Below are 22,933 nucleotides of genomic sequence, written 5' to 3' on the forward strand. Positions count from 1 at the left end.
ATAAATACCACAACAGATCTAAACATTGGGTATAGCCAGTGGAAAATGTCTTGTTGAATCTTGTTGACATCTTACAGTAAAATACTTAATGTTAAGGTCTGAATGGAATCCATTTAGGCTACCCATGAGCATTAATACATAGAGGCAGGAAGAAGTACTTTAAATCAGCCTTTATTAATTATTATTATCTAATTTTATAAAAACACGTCCGTATAATGCAATATAGTATATTTCCACGTCGTTCCATTTCCGGGATTTGCTAGAGTGCCGTCGGAAATTCCGCCGGATGTCACTCTTTTCGGCCAGATGTCCGTTACTTTTTTCTTTCTTTGTGTTGGTGTTCTAAACTCCGGTGGATTTCTGAGGTCTATGGTTAACTGCTCCTCAGATATCTGCAGGGTAAATCCAGACAGCTATCTTAAGCTGGCTCCGCCCTCCTACATACTTCCACTCAATTTTCATTTTCTTTCAGTACACCGTCTGGGTTTGCGGTATAGTCTTGGGTTTTCTCCGGCCAAATAGTTGGCGGTCCAATCAGCGAACAGAGGGAGTGGCTGAGAACGATGACGTTGAGGTTGTGTGCTAGTTTTAATTGTAGGCGGAGAAAGATGCGAGCGAAAGGCTATCGAGGCTTAGCGATGCTAAGCCGACGTCACGACCAAACGTTAGCGATTGGTTATGGCAGATCCAGTGGCTCTGGGCAGATCCAATAGTTTTAAACTTCAACAGAGTACCCGCCTTCAAGGAAGTTAACTTGTCAATGGAGAGTGGCCAGACTCTCTGTACAAATGAAATGTACCAGAGTCTGGTAGGACCAGGCTAAGACTTTCTGTCCAATATGAGGTTTCTGTTGCACGACTAAAACAACTTTTGAACGTACACATGTTCCACCAAAACAAGTTCCTTCTTGAGGCTTTTTTGCAGCGGTACCGTTGCTCCATCCGATGCTTAGCGCCGCTCATGACGATTGTGATTGGTTTAAAGAAATGCCAATAAACCAGAGCACGTTTTTCTTCCATCCAGGAATGCTGTGTGGACTAGCCAGACCCTCCTCCGCAGCGCTGTGGAGGAAGGTCTGGCAAAGCGAGACTAAATGCAAAACAATTCAACAGCATCACTAACTGCAGCCTCCGAAGTGAGTTCTATAAATGCCATGGCCATCAGAGTGATGACCTGTGACTCAGCATTAATGACTCAGAAATTAGACACTGACGACTTGGGAATTAGAACATGAAATGTCCTGATAAAGTGAACTTAATTAGGACTAAATCACCTCAGAAATCAGCAATCTTCTCAGCATCAACTTTAATGTGCTGGTTAATGATATACGTAGATGTAGAAGGCTCAGTTCACACAGTGCACAGTTTCAGTTTTATTGAAGTTTTTGAGATAAATTGGATGGTTCTTCTTGTGCAACTTCTGCAATGCAGAGGAGGTGGATATCATTTTAGTTGTTGGCTTGGGCAGTATGATGACATACTTTTGTGAGACAATTTAAATGTGATATCGTTTATCTCTCTGTACCATCTCTGGGTGTAATAGGCCGCCATGGCAGGGCTGCTTTATCATACTTTGTTTGTTTGTTTTTTTTTATGATAGTTTTTTTCATAAATTTGATGATTTGCGAGGTGTTTTATTTCCGACATTTCTGCCAAGTAGTTTTTTTAAAACTCCATGAACAGTCTCTCAATTGATTTATCCAGAAAAGTATATTGTGAATTATGTATATATATATATATATATATATATATATATATATATATATATATATATATATAATAAAATGGTAGGCTATGTAGGCTATAATCAATAGAAAATGTAATTTATCATAATTTAAGATTTTATCTACATCACCGATTCCTAAAACAGTAAAAAATGACATCATAAAAACTTAACCAGATGCGTACAACAAGGTTATAATTTTATTTATTTTATTATTGGGTGAACTGACGCTTTAAACGCTGAAAACACAACAAGCCTTATCATTATTTTTCACCCTATTTTTCATCAAACTCTATCAATTTAAAATTTAGATTGGCCAAAGTGGATGCAAAAGCCCACTTAAATTTTATTGATAAACAATTTGAGCCATTGTTTCAGTTATCTCTTTATAATTCTGGATGTTTCCTGGAGTCCACGTGTGTTTCCAGGATATTAAAGAGCAGGGGGGCCTCAGCAGTCCCCACCATCTGCCCTGTGCAGCATGGAGGCAGAGAGATGTCTCGGCAGAACCCCTCACATTTTCAGGGTGGGGTTTTAAAGAGCTGCGTCAAGCTGGTGACAATTCACTACAGGAAGAACCGGAAGTTATATGGGGTTCTCTTCAAAATAAGGCTTAAGGTGTGTCGTGAAAACCCCAAATCCCATGCCAGACTTTAATTTGCTGATTTTTCTTCAGCTTTTAATAAGATGCAGCCTCATATTTTAATTGAGCGACTTGCCTCTTATTTTAACTTACCTGATCAGATTTTATAGTTGTTTTAAAACTTTTCGACAGAGTTTAGCAAGTTTTTGTAAATGGTCACATGTCCAACATTATCACCTTAAATGCAGGCTCTCCTCAGGGCTGTGTACTTTCCCCTTTGCTTTTTATTATGTACACAGACAGCTGCAGGACTTTCCAAGAGGGCAGCTACCTTGTAAACCTTTCTGGTGACATTGCCCTGCTGTCTTTTCTTCAGGGGGCAGAATCGGTGAATGGCTGCGCCTTACCAGCATTTGTACAATGTTGTTATGACAATTATTACAGATTGTAATCTTAGGGAAGCGTAATGCTTTGATTCATGTATTTCTTAAGTTGGTTTTATTGTTGTATATTTATTTTTATTTAGCTTATTCTCTACACCCTGTGTGTGCTTTGCTGCTCTTGCCTGGGTTACCCATTTGTTGCTCTCGCATTGCCAAACATTCCCCACAGCACTGCGGAGGACGGTCTGGCTAGTCCACACAGCATTCCGTCCTCTGGTTTGTTAGCATGACTTTAAACCAATCATAATTGTCATGGGTGGCGCTAAGCACCGGACGGAGCCCCGGTGCCTCTGCAAAATAGCCTCGGGAAGGAACTTGTTTTGGTGGAACAATTGTACGTTCAAAAGTTGTTTTAGTCGTGCAACAGAAAACTCAGATTGGACAGATAGTCTAGCTAGCTGTCTGGATTTACCCTGCAGAGATCTGAGGAGCTGTTAACCATAGTCCTCACAAATACACCAGAGGTTAAAATTCCAACACAAAGAAAGTGGAAGGTAATGGACATACGGCCGAAAAGACTTGCATCCGGTGGAATTTTGTGGCGGCACCGGAGCAATCACGGAAGTGGAACGTCCTGGATATATACTACCCATTTGTTGATCTGCTGCTACTGACCCTAGTCCTACAGATGTTTGTTGCTGAAACATTGTGGAAACAAATCAACCGCTCCACAAGTGCATGGCCCAACATAGAAGAGCCAGCTCCTCAGGTCAGGACTCAGCAGTACACCTGCATCTGAAGGGCAAGGCAAAACACATTTGAGGACAGCAATGTCCACATTTTGGCCAGGGAACCAATATCCTTACTTCACTGGCTTCCTATTAAATGTTGTGTTCATTTTAAAGTACTGGTGCTAACTTTTAGAGCCCTGCATAACTTAACTCCCCAGTATATCATTGACCTCCTCCGAACCTTATAGGCCTATGTCAAAGTGGGCTCTTAGATCATCTGAGCTAAATTTACTGGATGTCCCTCGAACCCACTATAAAACTTGAGGTGGCCGTGCTTTTCAAACTGTGGCCCAACCTACACATAGAGGGTTTACGTGCAGTTTAGTGTCCCAAATTATTTTCCAAAAACTGAGTGTCCCAAATGATGGTGGTTATGGTTATGGTTAAGGTTAGGGTTAGGGCTATAAAACACCTGTTAAACTCTTAATTGGTTATGGGTAATTTGATTCTTGAAGATGGCTGATGTGTCAACATAATTAATAGGAGCCCAGCCAGTGGTGGAAGAAGTATTCCGAGTTTTAACTTAACCCTGTGGGGTCGAAACTAGTTACTTTCCACCACAGGTAGTAGGCTAGTTGTAGTGGATAGTAGTAGGATAGTTTGCAGACTGTTGCACTGGCGGTGTTTTATTTTGAAAGTTCTGACAGGAAGTCGGCTTCGTCTTTCCCTCCAGCCTGACGGTGTCGTCGCAGCAGATCAGGAGACTTCGGCTCCGCTCGGAGAAACAGCACCGCACTGTATGGTGGAGAACCGTTTCATATTTTTACCTTTTTCTGGGGACCGGCTGTATGATTAAGCTACAATCTTCAATGAGTAAGCATATCCCAGTAAGTAACGTGTTTTTGTGGCTGCCATTTTGTTCTTATTCCAACGGTTTGTGTTGTAAATCAGAACGTTATATCGTTAACGTTACCAACTGGCCTTCACGTTTTTCTTCGGTGAAAATCACGGCCTTCTCGGCACAAAACCCGGTTTAATATTTCCTTGACTCAGACGATTAACATTAAATATTTTACTTAACTGTAACATGAACTGACTGAACGGGTATTTGTCCCAGTTACTTAAGCGTAGTTAACGGTTTGCATGATGTTCGTCATGGCTAGGAAGCGGCTGTCTGCCGGGATGCGCAGCACAGGCTGGTCCTGGCTAACGTTAGTCACTGGGAAGTTTTTCTCGGATAAAATCGACGCATTTTTACGTGAAATAAGTCAAAAATATAAATGACATTTTCTTTGTGATTTCTCACGCAGAGTACCTGTCTGCAGCGTTAACGAGGCGTCGTATTTGTCACCTTAAAGCAATGTATATATTGTCCATCTCCCAGCTTCTGACAGTGCCTATAGGCCTCTAACGTTAAATGATGGCGCCCAACTCACCTCACACAAAGGACACTTTAAAGCCTTTATACTATAATGCAACATGTCATCCATTTAAATGACTACTTTTATGCCTCTCACCTCTTTTGTCTTTTTATATCATATCCCTCTTTGTCATTCAGTCGCTCCCTTTTGTTCACTATATGTAATGATTTTCTACCAAATGCTGTTTTTCAGCCAAAAAAACCCACCGGATTAACAAAGCATAGCCTACTTGAACAGCTTAGTGTTTTTAGTATTTGGAGCATAAACTGAAAAAAAAAAAAAAAAAAGAACATGTCCAGTAAGTAGGCATTTTCAAGCACATCCTTCTTAAGGGTGTAAAGGGCAAAAACATTAGGATCTAAATGGCAGTGAGTCAGATTTATGATGATGATGGTGATAATAACAGAGTGTATGTTAAAGCCCCGCTGCGCTGAGGGCCTCATGGTAAGCTCAGCTTTCACAGATATGACCTAGATGTCAGAAATGACACATCCTTCCTATTGTACACCGGCAGCAGCCATTAGGTAAGATATTACACGGGGCTGCAGTTTGACTTTATATAACATACTCATTTTTGCCCTTTTTATTTTTTCATTTTCATCCCAGTCCCTCATATTTCGTTGGAAGCTCTTTTCAAAAACACCTCTACACCTCTTTAGTATAGGAATCAAACCCCTCACACCCTAGCAGTGGATAGTGCCAGGCCTTGATATGGCCAAACTCTTCTATCCCGATATAGGTCACTTCATACCGCGATATAGCACAATATAGCATGTTTTCTGGTAGTTAAAAAAAAGAAGGAATACTAGCCTATATGAAATAACCACATGATAAAGCATATGTTTTGTATGTTCCTGTGTGAATTAGATACTTGACAAATAAAAAGTATTAAGTGTTTTCATATTTTATTAAGAACTTTAGTGCGAAATGAACATAAGATGCAAGAATCAGAACGTAAAGTGGCGTCCAAATTAAGTAAATATTGTAATAATGCAGTTAAGCCACTGGTTTTTCAACATTGCGATAGACACAATATTGAAAAATATAATGCGATGGACATTTTTATATCATTTTGATGATGCACATTGTCATATCGCCAAGCCCTTGCTTACATGCTAATTTTGCACACAGCAGTATATGACTTCATGTCATAAATTGTTCTAAACCACTGTGAATTGCATCTATTTTCAGTGTGATTTGTGTTACTAGGAAATGCATTTCCTCCAGAAAGTGCTTGTGAATGCTGAATTGCTAAAGCTAAACTGGATTGCTGGCATAATTGTGCAGGTGAAGTAGTGAGAATAGTTGGAATGGTTTTAGTATGAAATTCATTGAAATGTGAATAGTGGCAATAATGTATCAAACTAAAGTGGAATTAGTGAATTAAGTTTTTGTTTTTTTTTAAAGCTGTTGCTACACTGAATTGCTGGTTGAACTGTAAAATATATCAAAAAGTTGAATAAAATGTTCTATTAGCTGAAGGTTTTGTGACTAGTTTAAAGTTTGAAAGACATCTGAAGGTGAAAGTATGTAGGAGGAGTAGCATTTAGAAGTGGAAGAAGCCTGAGGAGGATTTGAAGATTGCTCCACTGACTTTCAATGTAAAAAGAAAAAAAAAAAATATATATAAATAAATAAATAAATAGCTTAATATTTTAAAAACTATAAATGGTAGGAAAAAGTTGAATACAAACACAAATGTCCTTAAAGAGCTGAACATTTTGATATTTGAATGGTTTTTGTAGCTTAAAGTATGCAGAAGTAGTAGGCGAGCGGAAATCGTACGGAAAAATCGGATAACAATATTGTGAATGCCGCTGAATCAGCATTTACACAAATATAAGTGTAGAAAGAAATTTTGACAGTGTGCCTCCTACTTGGTGCACATCCGAATAACACTAGCTAAGTAGATACATAGGTCACACTGTCACTGAGAGAGAGAATACAATTGTTTAACAATAGCAATAGGGAATGGATGGATGGGCTTACAAGACACCACAAATGCTTAAATTACTGATTATTTACATGGATTCTGGTGGGTTCAGGATGCTTAAAGCACTGATTATTTACATGGAGTCTGGTGGGTTTACGATGCTAAAATGACTGCTTATTTACATGGAGTCTGGTGGGTTTAGCGACGATAGCTTGTTTAAACGGTGAAGTGTTAAGTGTCTTAACCCTTCAGAGATAGACCTTTTTAAAACCTATTTAAGACCTTTCTGTTTACCAGAAACAGCTATGAAGTAGCTAGCGCTTAACCCACCAGACTCCATTTCAAAAACAGTACTTTTAGCGTGTATAGAGCCAACATATTTTCACATGTAAATTGGTAAACTATGTGTTTATTTCAACCAACACTTGAGTTGTGATGGTTGGAAAAGTGTAGAGAAGACCAAAAACGGCTTTTCAATCATTCATTTGGTTTCTGTCGACTTTGAATGAAGTGTGTTTTACAATGCTTAAATAACTGATTATTTACATGGAGTCAGGTGGAAAACAGCTTTTGGTGTTGAGGCCTGAAGTCAGTTAGGAGTCAGTCAGTTGGTCATTTAGTCATTCATGACATCATGTTAGCTGACAAATAATGCTTTTCCTTCCTTCCTCTCCTCCTCTCTTCTTTTTTCCTCTCCTCACTTCCTTTCTTCCTCTCCTCTTCTCCTCCTCTCTTTTTTCTGTGTGTTTTAGAGGAGGGAGGGGGAGACACAAATTTGATTGACAGGTGAAAAATGTCCATTTAATGATGATACCTCTGAAGTTCCTTTCTTAATTCAAAAACTGAGAATTTGTGATAGTCTCTCCCTCTCTCTCCCTCCTTCCATCCCTCCCTCCTTCCCTCTCTCTCCCTCCCTTCCTCTGCCTCTCTCTTCCTCTCTCTCACTCCTTCCCTCCCTCTCTCTCCCTCTCCCCCTCACTCTCTCCGTCCTTCCCTCCCTCTCTCTCTCTCTCCCTCTCTCTCCCTCCCTCCCGCTCTCTCCCTCTCTCTCCCTCCCTCCCTCACTCTCTCTCTCCCTCCCTCTCTCTCCCTCTTTCCCTTCCTCCCTCCCATCCTTCTTTCCTTCCTTCCTTCCTCCCTCCCTCTCTCTCCATCCATCCCTCTCTCCCTCCTTCCCTTCCTCCCTCCCTCCCTTACTTCTTCCCTCCCTCCCTCCCTTCCAGAAGTCTCCATGATAAGAGGTGTGTGTGTCAGAACTTGTTGCTATGTTGATTTCCACAGTGCGGGAGTAGAGGAGGGAGGGGGAGACAGTATCCCCCCTTCTGGTCTTCAACATTCCAGCCCCATACACACACATTGGAAAATCGGAGTGTGTGTGTGTGTGTGTGTGTGTGTGTGAGTGAGAGAGAGAATGTGTGCGTATGTGTGTGTGCGTGTGAGTGTGTGTGTGTGTGTGTGTGCGTGTGAGAGTGTGTGTCTGTGTGTGCGTGTGTGATAATGTGTTTGTGTGCGTGTTGTGTGTGTGTGTGTCTGTGCGTGTCTTCGTGTGTGTGCGTGAAAATGTGTGTGTGTGTGTGTGTGTGTGTGTGTATGTGTTTTAAAGTACTACACTACCCACAATCCTAAGCGTAACAGCAACGTCTCTGATTGGTGGAGATCACGGTTGCCAAGCAAATGTCTAGGAAACCAGCAAAATAATTAATTTTTTCATTGTTTCTATTGGCAGTTGGTATGAACAGAGCCAAAAGTTGACGTCCGATGGATTCCATACTTACATGCCTGCGACCGCCACAAAATTTCCTACATTTTGACCAAAAATGATTCATGAAGAGTGAAAACTGTATGTGAGAGAGCAATTTGTTTGGAAAATAATTCGGAGTATATTACTGCAGATCCATTTTTTTTCATTGTTTCTATCGGCAGTTGATTTAAGGAGAGCCAAAAGGTTAGGTCCGGTGGATTCCATAGTTACATGTCTGCGACCGGCACAAAATTTCCTACATTTTGACCAACAATGATGTATGAAGAATGAAAACTGTAGGGGAGAGAGCAATTTGTTTGGAGAAAATTCAGAGAATCGTACCACAGCTCCCCACTCTGTCGTCCACTCTAACTATGAAGATTCCGTCCCCATACACACACATTGGAAAATCTGAAACGGTCTGAAAAGAGGACGATACGTAAACTGTGTTTTCATAGAAACCGTGCTTGATATCAGAATGCCCATTCAGCCCAATAAACGCCAAAGTCTTGTCTTCGGTTTAAACTTTTAATCTTTTTTCTACATTAAAGTATGGCGATACAGCATTGTCCCAAAGGGGGCTTGTTTTGAGCGATGTTAAGCGATTTCCCGACGATTTCCCATTCAAGTCTATGGGACAATTTTGCGCAGTTTTTTGCCGATTTCGTGAAAACCGTGCGGCAAATCTCTTAGAAAACACATAGCACACCATTCCCGAGCGTTACACACGCGATGATGTCATTTGTGTGCGCGTGTTGGCAACGCAGCCAACACGCGCTGCCAACAAGCCGCGGTTGCAGCTCTGGAAAGATTCTTCGAGTCTGAAATATGACCGGAGATGCAGTTTCAGTATCCTGGCAAATATTTACAGTTACAGTGATTACAGTTAGTCATACGTCTGCAGGAAGGTGTCTGCGGTGTGTGTGATATATATATATATATATATATATACACACACACACACATATATGTGTGTCTGTTATGACATGAGTTTGAGAAAGCTGTAACAAGACCATTTTTAGTATTTCGGTTGATAACTGACTCACTAATAAGTCGACTGATTGATGAACAGATCAGCAACAATATTGATTACATTTTTAAACGTCAAAAATCCCTTTGTTCCAGGTTCTCAAATGTGAATATTTTCTGGTTTTCTCACTTGTCTATGATGGTAAACGGATGATCTTTGGGTTTGGGACTGTCGGTCGAACAAAATAAGACATTTTGAAAATGTCACCATGAGTTTCGGGAACTTGTGACTTAGGCTGCAATTAAAGCAGCCATATTATGCTCATTTTCAGGTTCTTTATTGTATTTTAATGTTGCACCAGAATAGGTTTACATGGTTTAATTTTCAAAAAACACCATATTTTTGTTGTACTGCAGTGCTCTCTCACTGCTGCAGATCCTCTTTTCAGCTGGTCTCTGTTTTAGCTACAGAGTGAGACCTCTTTTCTTCTTCTTCTTCTTCTGTACCATCTTTGATTGCACTGCACATGTGCAGTAGCTCAGATGTAGATCATGTCAGCTAGCTAGCTCCATAGACAGTAAAAGAAAGGCTGTTTCTACAACTTCAGTCAGTTACAAGGCAGGATTAGCTGGGAGACTTCTAAATGAGGGCGCACATGTAAGTAGTTCTTTTGTAGATTATGGTGAACTTGTGTGGTGTTGTAGCAGTGCTTTGCTACTGAGAACGAGGTAGCATGCTAGCGTTAGCATGCTAACGCTACGAGCTAATGGTTGCGGTTAGCCTGCTCGTTTCGGCTTGTGACGTCACAAGCCGTGCCGATTTTGAACAGCTCACCCAGAGACTGAAGGCAGGACACATTCAGAAACCGTATCTCACTCTAAACAGCATGGATGGATTTTTTTCAAAGTTTGTATGTGTGTGGAAGCACCAGAGACACAACATAACACCCCAAATCCCAGAAAAAGTGATTTTTTCATAATATGGGCACTTTAACAATCCTTTTCATTATCGTTTGATCTGTCGTTATTTCTTGATTAATCGATTAGTTGTTTGGTCCATAAAATAACAGAAATGGAGAAAAGTGTCAATCAGAGTCCAACGTGACGTCCTCAAATGTCTTGTTTTGTCCACAACTTAAATATATTTAGTTTACTGTCACAGAGGAGAGAAGAAACTAGAAAATATTCACATTTAAAAAAGCTGGAATCAGAGAATTTTCACTCAAACCAATTAATAGATTATCAAAAAAGTCAGAGATTGCCAAAACACTTTCTGCCATCAAACTTAATAGTTTTTCATGGGAACAAGAAATATACGTGGAGAAAAAAAGAAAAATAAATGCAAGGCATGCCATTGGCTGTTCTTTGTTGTTAACACATCAAGCCTCAACAGAAGCCCTTTGTGTTGTGTGTCCCTTTTTTAAAACCAGTGTTTATAAAAACCTCTTCATCCTGCTTGTCTCCCTCTGTGTCCTGCAGCAGTTCTGTGGTGTTCTGGGTCACACATTTATGGAGTTTCTGAAGGGCAGTGGGGACTACTGCCAGGCTCAGCACGCTGCCTATGCAGACGAGTGAACAGCCAAACTCGCCATCGATCCGACGCACTTGAGCCACAGGAGGGACCCCGGAAAGTTGGCAGGACCGGGACGCCTCCCAGAACCAGCGACAACTCGGCCTGGATGGGGTAACTCCACTCGCTGCACACTGCCCTCGTCGGCTTCCGCCTGGCCCGAATCAAGGTGGAACCAGCCTTGTTTTTTTCTTCCTTTTCTTTTCTTTTATTCCAAAGGAAAGGGTTTTGAGTTGTTTTCTGATTGTCCGCCCTTTTTTTCGGCCGCCAACTCCCTAAATTTCCACATTTGCCTGTCGCAGCCTTCATTTTTTTTTTTTTTTGCCAACCTCGAAGAAGAACAGAGGATTTCCGCTTCTAAAATCTCGTTGGACATTTTTGTTTGACATTCCCTCCGAGTTTAACTGTTTACATTAGTGTTTTTCTCCTCAAAAGACTTTTTGGTTTTGTTATAAACATTTTTTACGTTGTCACAATGGCTCGTATGAACAGACCAGCCCCCGTGGAGATCACCTACAAAAACATGAGGTTCCTCATTACCCACAATCCCACCAACGCCACCCTGAACAAGTTCATCGAGGTGAGCCTCAGTGTCATTGGTTGAAAGTTAAAATTTGCTCAGCCAGATCCAAGGGGCATTTACAAGTTTAGTTGACAAGTTTAAAATTGAACTGCATGTTCATGTTAGGGACACAATCAGACAAAGATAATGTGATGGGAAATATTTTTGAATAATGGAAGATAATAAAAACATAAGAGGTCCTGGAATGAAATGTTTCGGCAGAAGAGAAACTGTAATTTAGGTCACATTTGAGACTTTAAATCAAGTGTTATTGCTTGCTTATTTTGAAGTAGCTTTCTAATAAATCCTGCAATGCATTTTTACAGGAGCTGAAGAAATATGGAGTTACCACCGTCGTGAGAGTTTGTGAGGCCACCTATGATGCCACCCTGGTGGTCAAAGAGGGAATCCAAGTTCTGGTGAGTTCAAGCTCTAAAACCTTCCTAACTGTTGGTGCATCGAACCAAACTGAATGTGTTTTTTTTTTTGTGCCCTTTTTCCTCTCAGCTCGGTGTTTCCTGAACACGCCTGTTCAGTTTTATCCTTCTGTTTTCTTACAGTGTTATGTAAAATGTTCCATTAATAAAGATGCATAACAGAACTTTTCCCTGTTGCCAACATTGTGACTTTATCCTCCGATTTTTTTTAACACTTACAATGCCAAAAACCTTGCTTTAAAAACAACGAGCAGCCAAGGGAGACCAGTGTGAATGGATTTCAAAACATTAGTGGTAAATCCAGTGTTTCCCACAGATTAGAAAGCAATTTGTGTAAAAAAAAAAAAATTAACAACGAAACGCAGTATGTGGCGGCCAGTGTTGATTGTGTGGCGCACCGCCACAAATTAGTCTATGTGTGGGAAACAGTACAGCTGATTTCAGTGCACGCATTATTTGGCACTATTGGACTATATGTGTGGCCTCTTCAGATCATTTGTTTTGTTCCATGAACAATTAAAAAAATCAAAATATATTCAATTTACAATGATAAAAATCCTAAATCTTTACAAAGTTTCTGCAGTTTTGCTTCATAAATGCCCTAAACGACTAATCAAGTATCAAAACAGTTGTCAAATGATTTTCTGTTGATTGATTAAACGATGAATTAACAAATTGTTGCAGCACAAATTGAATTATAGTCCAACCAGTGGCTTTTTGCTTTTTTTTTTAAGAGAGTCAGCAACACCCCACTGTTTTGTTCACAGATTAATTTAATGGCACACGAACCAGAGGTTTTGTTTAATATTTTACAGAAACTAATTCTATCAATAGCCTAATGTGTAGCTACTAAAAGAAATCCATAAACTGTCAAACGACACACTGACACAGACAGAAACCCCCTTCCGACCACTCCTCCCCCCCCCCCCACGACAACATTTTTGTTTCCCTGCAGCTCGTTTCGCCCTCACACTTCTTTTGTTTTGGTTTCCAAGAAACTGGGCAGGCGACGTCATTTCCCCCCTCTTCTCTTCCAGGATTGGCCGTTTGACGATGGAGCTCCTCCCTCCAACCAGATCGTGGATGATTGGCTGAACCTGCTGAAGCTGAAGTTCAGGGAGGAGCCTGGCTGCTGCATCGCTGTCCACTGTGTGGCAGGGCTAGGGAGGTGAGCGCTCGCTGTCACAGGGATTAAAGTATTATGTTCTTATCATATGGGATCATATTTTACACGTGATTTCTGTTGGTCGGGATGTGGCAGATAAAACTCTGACATTTCCTCCGCTCTGTACATTCTCTGATACTGAACCAGTCGGTGCCGAAACCAGTAATTTGTAGGGGATTGAGAATAAATTACACTTTTGATGATCAATTGTTTGTCATTTATCAATTAATAAACGTCAAAGATTATTTTTCCAGCTTCTCAAATGTGAGAATTTGCTGCTCATTAGATTATATTAGATTCAACTTTGTGAGACAACAAAATGCAGTTTAGCATCTAACCAGGAATGCAAAAAAGCAGTAAGGCACAGAGTAATGTACATATGCATAGTGGTGATATACATAAATAATAGAGGTGTGACGAGATCTTGCAAGATTAAAATGTGAAGAGACTTCTTGTCGAGGTAAAAATTGTCTCGTGATGTCGGTCACAAGTGCAGAGCAGCAGCACAGTAGACGGAATCTGACCTGGTTGGTCAGACCTCTCAGGTGGTCTGGGACAGGTCTGCTTGTTGTCCCCAGAGTCCGAACTAAACAGGGGGAAGCAGCGTTCAGTTTTTATGCTCCACATATCTGGAACGAAGTCTGCTGCAACTCTCAGCTCTTTCAAATTAAGGCTGAAGACCTTTCTTTTTGATGTTGCCTTTCTTTAAATAATTGTTAATTTCTTATACTGCACTGTCAATTTTATTCTCGTTTTATCTAGTGGTATTTTTGAACTGCTCTTTAATGTTCTTTTTTAAATCTGCTCTTTAATGTTTTATGTAAAGCACTTTGAATTGCCCTGTTGCTGAAATGTGTGTGTGTGTGTGTGTGTGTGTGTGTGTGTGTGTGTGTCGCACCGACACACACACACACACACACGGACTGCAGCGTGCAGTTCAGTGTGGCGCTGACTCGCGTAGATCGCTCTCTTTCTCTCTTTTTTTAAATGAGTCGGAAGCAGCAAGCAAAACCTAACTTTACTTTTAATGATATTAAAGCGAGGAGAAATGTTCTCCCCTCGTCTTAAAATGGTCATAAATGGATACAAGAGCAGCCTGCTTCCTTGATTACTGCTGCAATGAAGCGCTTGGTTACGTTGTAACCTTGGTCCTCTGAGGAAAGACTATTTTTCCAGTCATATTTCTTAATTGAAGTTTTCTTTAAAATAGTGTTAAAATCTCATCTGAAAGTGATTCATGAATATGGTAGATATATACAGTATGAACATGTTTTATATCATTGTAAACTGAATATCTTTCTGAGATTATTTTTCTCGATTAATCGATTAGTTGTTTGGTCTATAAAATGTCAGAAAATTGTGGATCAGTGTTTCCCAAAGTCCAAGATGACGTCCTCAAATGTCTCGTTTTGTCCACAACTCAAAGATATTCAGTTTACTGTCACAGAGGAGAGAAGAAACTAGAACAATATTCACATTTATGAAGCTGGAATCAGAGAATTTATACTTAGAATACTATACCATTTTGAAAAAAAGCCTGTTTCATGCAGTTATTAGAAGCCATTACTTTAACACAAATGTCATTTTGAAGACATGTAGAGGACATGTAAAATTAGATGGTCAAGATTAGATAAGAAGTTGGTAGATTGCTTCATTCAGTGATATTTTGTTGAGTCAGAGTTTCAAAATTGTGAAAAACAAAGTATGTCATCAAAAACAAACCAAAAAAATATGAAACAAAGCAGCCGTCGAGTAGATTTTCTTTTATGTTGCCGAACATGAACTCACTCTCATTGTGTCCCGTGTGTTTGCTTAGTTTAGACAACCTGCCAAACAGGTTCTGTTTTCATCCCGTCGGCTTTCAACTGACCTCAGGTTCAGAAATAGCTGAATATGCACTCCCCAAACTAACGTACAGCTCGGTTTTAAATACTGGCTTTTAATCACAAATATGAAGGTTTTAAAACTTAAAATTTCTTTCTGATAATAGATGAAACCAGACAGTAGATAGATAAGATAGATAGATAGATACTTTATTGATCCCCAAGGGGAAATTCAAGGTCCCAGTAGCTTAAAGACATCACACACAACATACACATACATCATAAACAGGATGATAAAATAAAAAATCCACATGAATGTACTAAGAGATGTATAAGCATGAGGCAGAGACTGTGATTCAGTATGAGGGTGTGTGTCATGGTGGTAGTGCAAATAGGTCCAATAGTGCAAGGATAAAGTGTAGACACCAGCATTAAATTAAATAAAATATGGACAATATAAGACAATAATGTAAACATGGTAATATAAAAACTATAGCAGTGCAAGGATAAAGTTTAAAAAAGACAGCATTAAATATGGGCATTATAAGCATTAAGCCTTAAATATGGGTATTATAAGGGAATAAAGTAGACAGTAGGATAGACACAAGTCAACAGTCAATGTTAGAGTTTTGAAGTAATAGGGTTACAGCCATTGTTCAAGTATTAAGTTAGACCTCAGTCCATGCTGGGGGAAGGAGGGAGGGAGGGGTTGTGCATATGGGCTAATATAGCCAGTAAACAGTGGGCCAGTGGACAGTCAGTACATAACTGTTGTAGTAGGAGGTAGTGGAAGTGGTGGAGAGGGAGGAGAGGCAGACAGATTATGCAGAGAAGTCCCTCTCTCCTCTTCCCAGTAGCACTGAACAGTAGTTTTTAAATGAACAAGGCAATGTAAATAAAATGCAAGTTATTTTTTAACTGACATACTCGGTTCCTTTGTCCTTCCCTGCAGAGCTCCTGTTCTGGTCGCGCTCGCTTTGATTGAATGTGGGATGAAATATGAAGATGCTGTCCAGTTCATTCGACAGTAAGTGGGACACGTGACTGTGAAAAGCTTTCAACAGAATGATTTAAAAATGCTGATACTGGCTGATGATATTCCTGCAAATACTCTTTGTATTTATTTATAATATATAATCTTTATTTATAGAGCACTTTTCAAACTCCATGTTACAAAGTGCTGCACAAAACAAACAAAACAAGCCAGTCATAAAAAAACTAGTTGTGCACGTTTCAGAAAATGTCACGATTCGATATCGATTTTCGATTCAAAAACGATTCACAGTATGTAAATGTAGTTACTTTTCCCATGTGATAGCACTAGACATACAATAAAAAAAATATGAATTGATTTTTGGAATTCTATGAATCGATTTTGAATCGGTAGAGCTTGATTTTTCTGAACACCCCCACAAAAAACATCAGGTTTTTCAAACAGCAAATAAAACTATTTGATGTATAAAATCCTGTACAGCGTAGAAAAGAACAGTTTTAAAAGAATAAAAGACAGGAAATATTATATTATTTATAAGATTGTTTTTGGGAAACTTCCACCTCCTAGATATGGCAGTTTAGAGGTAGACAGAAAACAAATAGACACAAGTCCTTAGCTGCAATCCAACCGTGGACATTGCCCCAAAATTCTTCTTGTTTTTTAACATAAACACACAAACATTTCTCAAATTCGATTGGATTTGGTTATTGTGACCAGGACGTGTACTGAGCTGTACATGTAACAGTTGAAAAAAATGAACTTGTGTCAGTGCTCACTAGTGGACATACTACATATTAAAGACCCTACACTCCCTCAGACACGCAGTATTGTTGGCGCCACATGCACACATACCAGTATACCTGTGAAAAGCTCAACCTGCCTGATAATATTTGGCCGTACCAGTGTTCTGTCCGACCACTAACTTAACAAGATCTTCCTGCTTTTCTGTAAGACATATTTCTGACAGAAACTGAAGGTTTGCGTGGTACATGAAGCAGGGAGGGATGAGTCATCCTCACTTTAAATAGCTGAGATATCAGAGAGTGATTCTGTAGGAGGAGGAGTGGACATAGTGCTCTTTTAAAGTATGTGATGCGTCATAGCTCAAAATAGTTTGAGGTCCCACATGTTGGCTTTGAAGTAATTTTTGGATGTTCATAGAAAGTTACATGAGTAAGGTTGAAAATGCAGACGTTTGGGCATTTTAATGTTAACTGGCTACATATTAGGATTAGAAGATAGTGATATGGGTAACCTCTTATGTTGCAATCTAACTAAAAAGGGTCAGGGTCAGACTCGTTATGTGCACACTGTATTTCACCACCAGTTTACCACCACTTTCACTGTATTCAACACCTGAATTTCTCCTCTGGTAATCAAAACAAAGGATTATCTTTTCAGAGGGGGGCCCCTATTAACTGTTAAACCGCCCAACGGCATGCTGGGTACAGCTCGCTCTCCGTCGCTCACTACAGAACATTCAAGAACAGATTAAGAAAGAGAAAGCGGAGATGTCACATTGTAGCAAACTCGAAGCATTTCCAGCAACAGCGATGTAACTTTCTGCACGCTTTTGATCTCGGAAATAGCCTGGTCCCAAATAGCTAGCTGTTAGAAAATTATGCATATTCTCTTGCATTGCTAGGAACTATGTCATGGCATGTGTCGAGTGTGAAGTTGTTTAGATGGGCGGTTCTTGAGAAAGCTGCAAACAGTAATACCAAGCAGTCGGCCTGTTTTCAACGAGCTCTGCACTAGTTTATATAATTTGATATTTTGCGAAGTATATCTTGATATACTACATATTCTGGGAAATCAACTGAGGTATTGTAAATGGGTTAAATAACCACATGAAAATGTCTGTTTTTGACCAATTCAGGCAATTAAAAACCTGACAAACCAAAGTACTTCAGCAATAATATAAATAGCCAAAGTTGTCCTGCTTAGTGATTTGCAATATTGTCCAAATGTTTAAAAATGTGTCTTTTTTGTGTCATTATGTAAGTAATAATATCTCAATAGATTAAAAAAATGGCAGGACATAATTTCTGACAGTAGACAAATGTATATTGTCTCATTATTTACACCAATAATCATGATGTAGAAAATGGCTAAAAAAGGTGGATAACTATATACTTTTCGTATCTCACATTACATTTTAATTAAGTAACTTGTCACAGTGCTACAGAGATACTAAATGATCTTGTGATCTGATTTGTCGACCTGAGCTGAACGAGTGTCCCGTTGTTTCTTCCAGGAAGCGTCGAGGAGCGTTCAACAGCAAACAGCTGTTCTACCTGGAGAAATATCGTCCTAAGATGCGCCTGCGCTTCAAAGATTCCAACGGCCATCGCAATAACTGCTGCATCCAGTAGAGCCAAGCCCTGAGCCGCGCCAGCCCCCCCCCCCCCCTCCCGTTCAATCCAACCTCGCTAGCTTATTACCTGGCAGGCTTGTTTTCTAAGTCATTGTGTTGAAGTTCTTTACTTTGGAAAACCATGCTCAGTAATTCAACTGCCCTCTTCCCTTTCCAGATTCAATATCAAGTGTCAAAAAAAAGAAAAGAAAAGAAAAATGAGTTGTGTGAACCGGAATCACCGTGTTTTCTCTTCATGTGCCCGAAAAAAGAAAAAGAAAAAAACCGTTAGGAAGGGCAGCGCTGAGTCGTGTATCATTGTAAGATGTTGGATTAATTGTTTTTCTGCAAAAAGCCCAAAGATTTTGGATTGGCAAGTGCGTTAACATCGCCTGAGAATGTTCTAAAAGCAAACAAACAAAAAAAGCATTTTTAATTCCACGTGAGCAAATTATGTACCCCCTTCAATTTTAGTGTTCCGTTTCAAGACTGACTAGAAAGAGGTATGCCTTCCTTCAAATCAGATGGTTCATCCATAAATGCCTTACAATCGAAGTGGAACAAAGGCAATGGAGGCGGGAGTCGACCCCCGCTGGCATTTGGAAAAGGTCTTTCATTTTTCTACTCGGAACAACAAAAAAATCGTTGCCTTTGTCTTGTGCAGGAAGTCTTACACTCACATAAGCCCTTTCAGTAACAATTTTTTAATATAAAATGCTTAATTGTTGCAATATTTGTCAATTGAAAGTCTAGGAACTCGTACTTTTTACTTTTTCTTATTTTCTCTATTAAACCTTCTGTTTACTAATTAACTGCCATGTCCAAAATGTGATTTTTTTTTTTTTTTTTTTAAGTTTTTTTTGCTTCAAACTGGACTTCCAACGTCAGCGATATTTTGTATGCCTTTTATTTGATGTCTGTAACTTAAGACTTGGATACTTGATGATTTTATGTATTTGAAAATGTGTACTATTATTATTAGGTTGGCTATTTATACTATCAATGGATGTGTGATTTAGTACCGTGAGCGACAAAGTTGTACCTGTTCACCAACTTGTGAGAGTACATTAAATGATACACTGAAAAACAACAGAAAAGAGTTAATGGGTGGTTATTTTTCAAGGGTTATGCATTATGTTATGTCTGAATGGAAGTTCATTCTTCACTGTGGAAATAAGTAGTTGGGACAAAAAGAAAATCTTGATTCAAAGTCCACTTACCATCTTTTCCCAGAGCTTTAAACTGCATCGACTCAGTCAAGTTTGCTCAGCTGTCACTTTTTAAATGTCATTTTTAAAAAGTAATCTGTACTTTTGCAAAATGATAGGAAGCAAAACATGTAAATGGTTTAGCGTTGTAATTGAATAGATTCTGAAGAAAAGAAAAAGATTTTTCCAGACTGAATAAATTGAATTTTGGGAGATTAATGTCAACAGATGAAAGAGTTTATGTAGTTTTCTTTACGTCTTTTTGTTTAGTCAAAATACAAGTAGAAGTCACACAGTTGTTAAACCCTAAAGAGTAATTTCTGTCAAGTCACACATTTAGATACTATAAATCACTGTGGTGCATTGTTTTCACCCCGGTGCTCTATCTTCTTTGTAATGTGTTTTATAAGTAAACAAAAAAACCTCTTCAAACATCAGCTTCCTGACATCCTGTGGTAAAATATGTTTTAAAACCAGGTTTGAACAGCAGGCATTGTTTGTGTCAGGTGTTTGATCCACATTGTGGTTTTAAAATGTGCCTCAAGATCGGATTAACAAGACGTTTTATTCAGAAAATAAAAAAAAAAATAGTGTTAGAAACAAATGAGGGTAACCGCTCAAAGGTCAAGATTCTTGTAAAAAGATACCAAAAATGTAGCCTGGATGCCAGCCGAACTTAGCCCCGCCCACAACATGCGAGGTCGGGATGTTCACATTCTGACTAGAATCTGAGTATGACGATGTCAGGCTACCAAAAATGAGACATTTAAATCATGACATTTAAATTGAGTTTAATAAAGGTATGGCTGCCACCCTGTGGTCATTTTTTTACATACAGCCTCCAGCATTTTCATCCCCAAAGTCATCATTTTCTTCTCCTTTATCTTCTTCTTGTTGTGCATCCTGATGTATAGTTTGACCTGATGACTTTCTGGTGACAGAGTCTGCAGCAGCTTCCCCCTAACTGTGAGCTGACAATCTAATGAACCTGGTAGGCGTAGGCGGACTGGCAAATGCCAGACGGGCCAATGCACTCTTGGGCCGATTTGGGCCGCTGAAAAAAATGCGGCAACACTGTCCTTTCACACTAGTTTGACAACGATATATAAGACTGTACTGTATAAACAGACTGTATAAACGCTCGCGTCTGGTCCGCTATGTCTTCGTAGTTTGTTTTTTTTGGGGGTTGAAGTACAGTGCCTGACAAAAGTCTTGTCTCTTATCTAAGTTGTAGGAACAACAAATAATAACTTGACTTGTAGTTGATCAATTAGAATCAGAAATGGCTTACATGAAAGGCAAAGGCTTCTGGATTATGCTTATTATACCAAAATAAAGTTTTGTATCATTCATTGAGTTTTATCATTGAATTAGGACAGAAAGGTCAGACTTGGCTTGGACAAAAGTCTTGTCGCATACAAAAATACAGTAATGTACGGTAGAAATTATACTTGTTTGTGAATACACAAACATGCTACAATAACATCAGAGCATACGTAAAGTCATGGTGCCTTGGGAAAAAGAAAATGAGCTTGGAGGACTACAGCCATACGTCTCGGCAATGACTCAAATAACGTATTGATGAAGTCATCTGGAATAGCAAAGAAAGCAGTCTTGCAGGACTCCCAGAGTTCATCAAGATTCGTTGGTTTCATCTTCCAAGCCTCCTCCTTTATCTTACCCCAGACATGCTCAATAATGTTCATGTCTGGTGACTGGGCTGGCCAATCCTGGAGCACCTTGACCTTCTTCGCTTTCAGGAACTTTGATGTGGAGGCTGAAGTATGACAAGGAGCGCCATCCTGCTGAAGAATTTGCCCTCTCTTGTGGTTTGGAATGTAATGGGCAGCAATAATTTGTTGATACTTCAGGCTGTTGATGTTGCCATCCCCTCTGCAGATCTCTTGCACACCCCCATACTGCATGTAACCCCAAACCATGATTTTTCCTCCACCAAACTTGACTGTTTTCTGGGTGAATCTTGGGTCCATGCGGGTTCCAACAGGTCTTCTGCAGTATTTGCATCAATTGGGATGCAGTTCAATGGATGATTCATCAGAAAAATCAACCTTCTGCCACTTTCCACTGTCCATCCTTTCACCAAGCTGTGGGCCTTTGCAAATGCAACACACTTTTTTAGTTGTCTTCTGTTTAATGCTGGTTTGTGAGCACTAATTCGGCCATGGAGACCACTGCGTGAGAGAATTCGACAAACTGTTGTTATAGATACAGGGGTTTCTGGTGGCCAGCCCAGAAAAAGGGCTGGCCCTGGACTGTCGAAGCAACAAACGGTCCTCTCGAACAGTTGTCTTACGGTGTCTGCCTGACCTGGACTTGTCATGAACTTCACCAGTTTCTTCAAATCTTTTTCTTATCCTTTCCACTTGACGTTTGGATACATTGAAGATGTCTGCCACCTCAGCAGCAGACTTGGTCTTCAGGCTCTTGATGATCAGCACTTTGGTCTGTGGTTAAATCTTTGGCATGTTGTGAGAGGTCAGGTTGCACTTCACATGAAGGTCTGGTGTGCTGGAGTTCTTTTTATACACACCCAGGAATGTGTTAATTACAGTATTTGTCACAGGTGAAACTCTAATCTGTGATTGGTTGAATCATATAAAGACACGACAAGACTTTTGTCCAAGCCAAGTCTGACCTTTCTGTCCTAATTCAATGATAAAACTCAATGAATGATACAAAACTTTATTTTGGTATAATAAGCATAATCCAGAAGCCTCTGCCTTTCATGTAAGCCATTTCTGATTCAAATTGATCAACTACAAGTCAAGTTATTATTTGTTGTTCCTACAACTTAGATAAGCGACAAGACTTTTGTCAGGCACTGTATGTAAATATGCAAGCATTTCCATTCTATTCTAAGATGGTGCCATGGTAGTTTATTTGAAGGTTTTATGAATTGCTCCAGTGTGTCTATTATTTAATTATGAAAGCCTGTAAGTGCGCCTCATGCTGCTGGTGCCATAATCTCACGGGAGCCTGGTTTTTGCAATTACAAAGCAAATAATGTCCCCGTCTAAAATTGGGCCGGTAAGGGACGGAATTGCCAGGGCCGAATTTTGTCCCAGTCCGCCCCTGACCATAGGCGTAGATTTCGGAAGGGGATGCAGAGGATATGTCCCTCAGCAATATTTAGAAGAGGTAGATTTGTCCCCCTTAAAAAATATGAAAGACAGCCCTCCTCCACACAGTTGCTAGTAGCCAAGGAGGACACGGAGGATTAAAAAAACATGATGGACTCTTCAGAAGAGGTAATTATCTTCACTTGAGTTTCTGCGCGCAAAAGTCGCCGGACGACACAATCTTCTGAACAGTCA

At 39.8% G+C, this 22,933-nt stretch overlaps 1 protein-coding gene across 1 annotated transcript; it reads left to right on the forward strand.

Annotated features, from left to right (window-relative positions):
- The first annotated feature begins 4,104 nt into the window (after positions 1 to 4,104).
- ptp4a1 (protein tyrosine phosphatase 4A1) lies at positions 4,105 to 19,482 on the forward strand. Its single transcript, XM_031299914.2, has 6 exons — positions 4,105 to 4,306; positions 10,963 to 11,633; positions 11,942 to 12,034; positions 13,090 to 13,220; positions 15,993 to 16,067; positions 18,292 to 19,482. Exons 2-6 carry the CDS (start codon positions 11,529 to 11,531, stop codon positions 18,407 to 18,409), a joined length of 522 nt encoding a protein of 173 aa, XP_031155774.1. The 5' UTR covers positions 4,105 to 4,306; positions 10,963 to 11,528; the 3' UTR covers positions 18,410 to 19,482.
- Positions 19,483 to 22,933: the final 3,451 nt, after the last annotated feature.

Source organism: Sander lucioperca, chromosome 4 (genome assembly GCF_008315115.2).
Source record: "Sander lucioperca isolate FBNREF2018 chromosome 4, SLUC_FBN_1.2, whole genome shotgun sequence".
In the NCBI taxonomy this organism is placed as follows: domain Eukaryota; kingdom Metazoa; phylum Chordata; class Actinopteri; order Perciformes; family Percidae; genus Sander; species Sander lucioperca.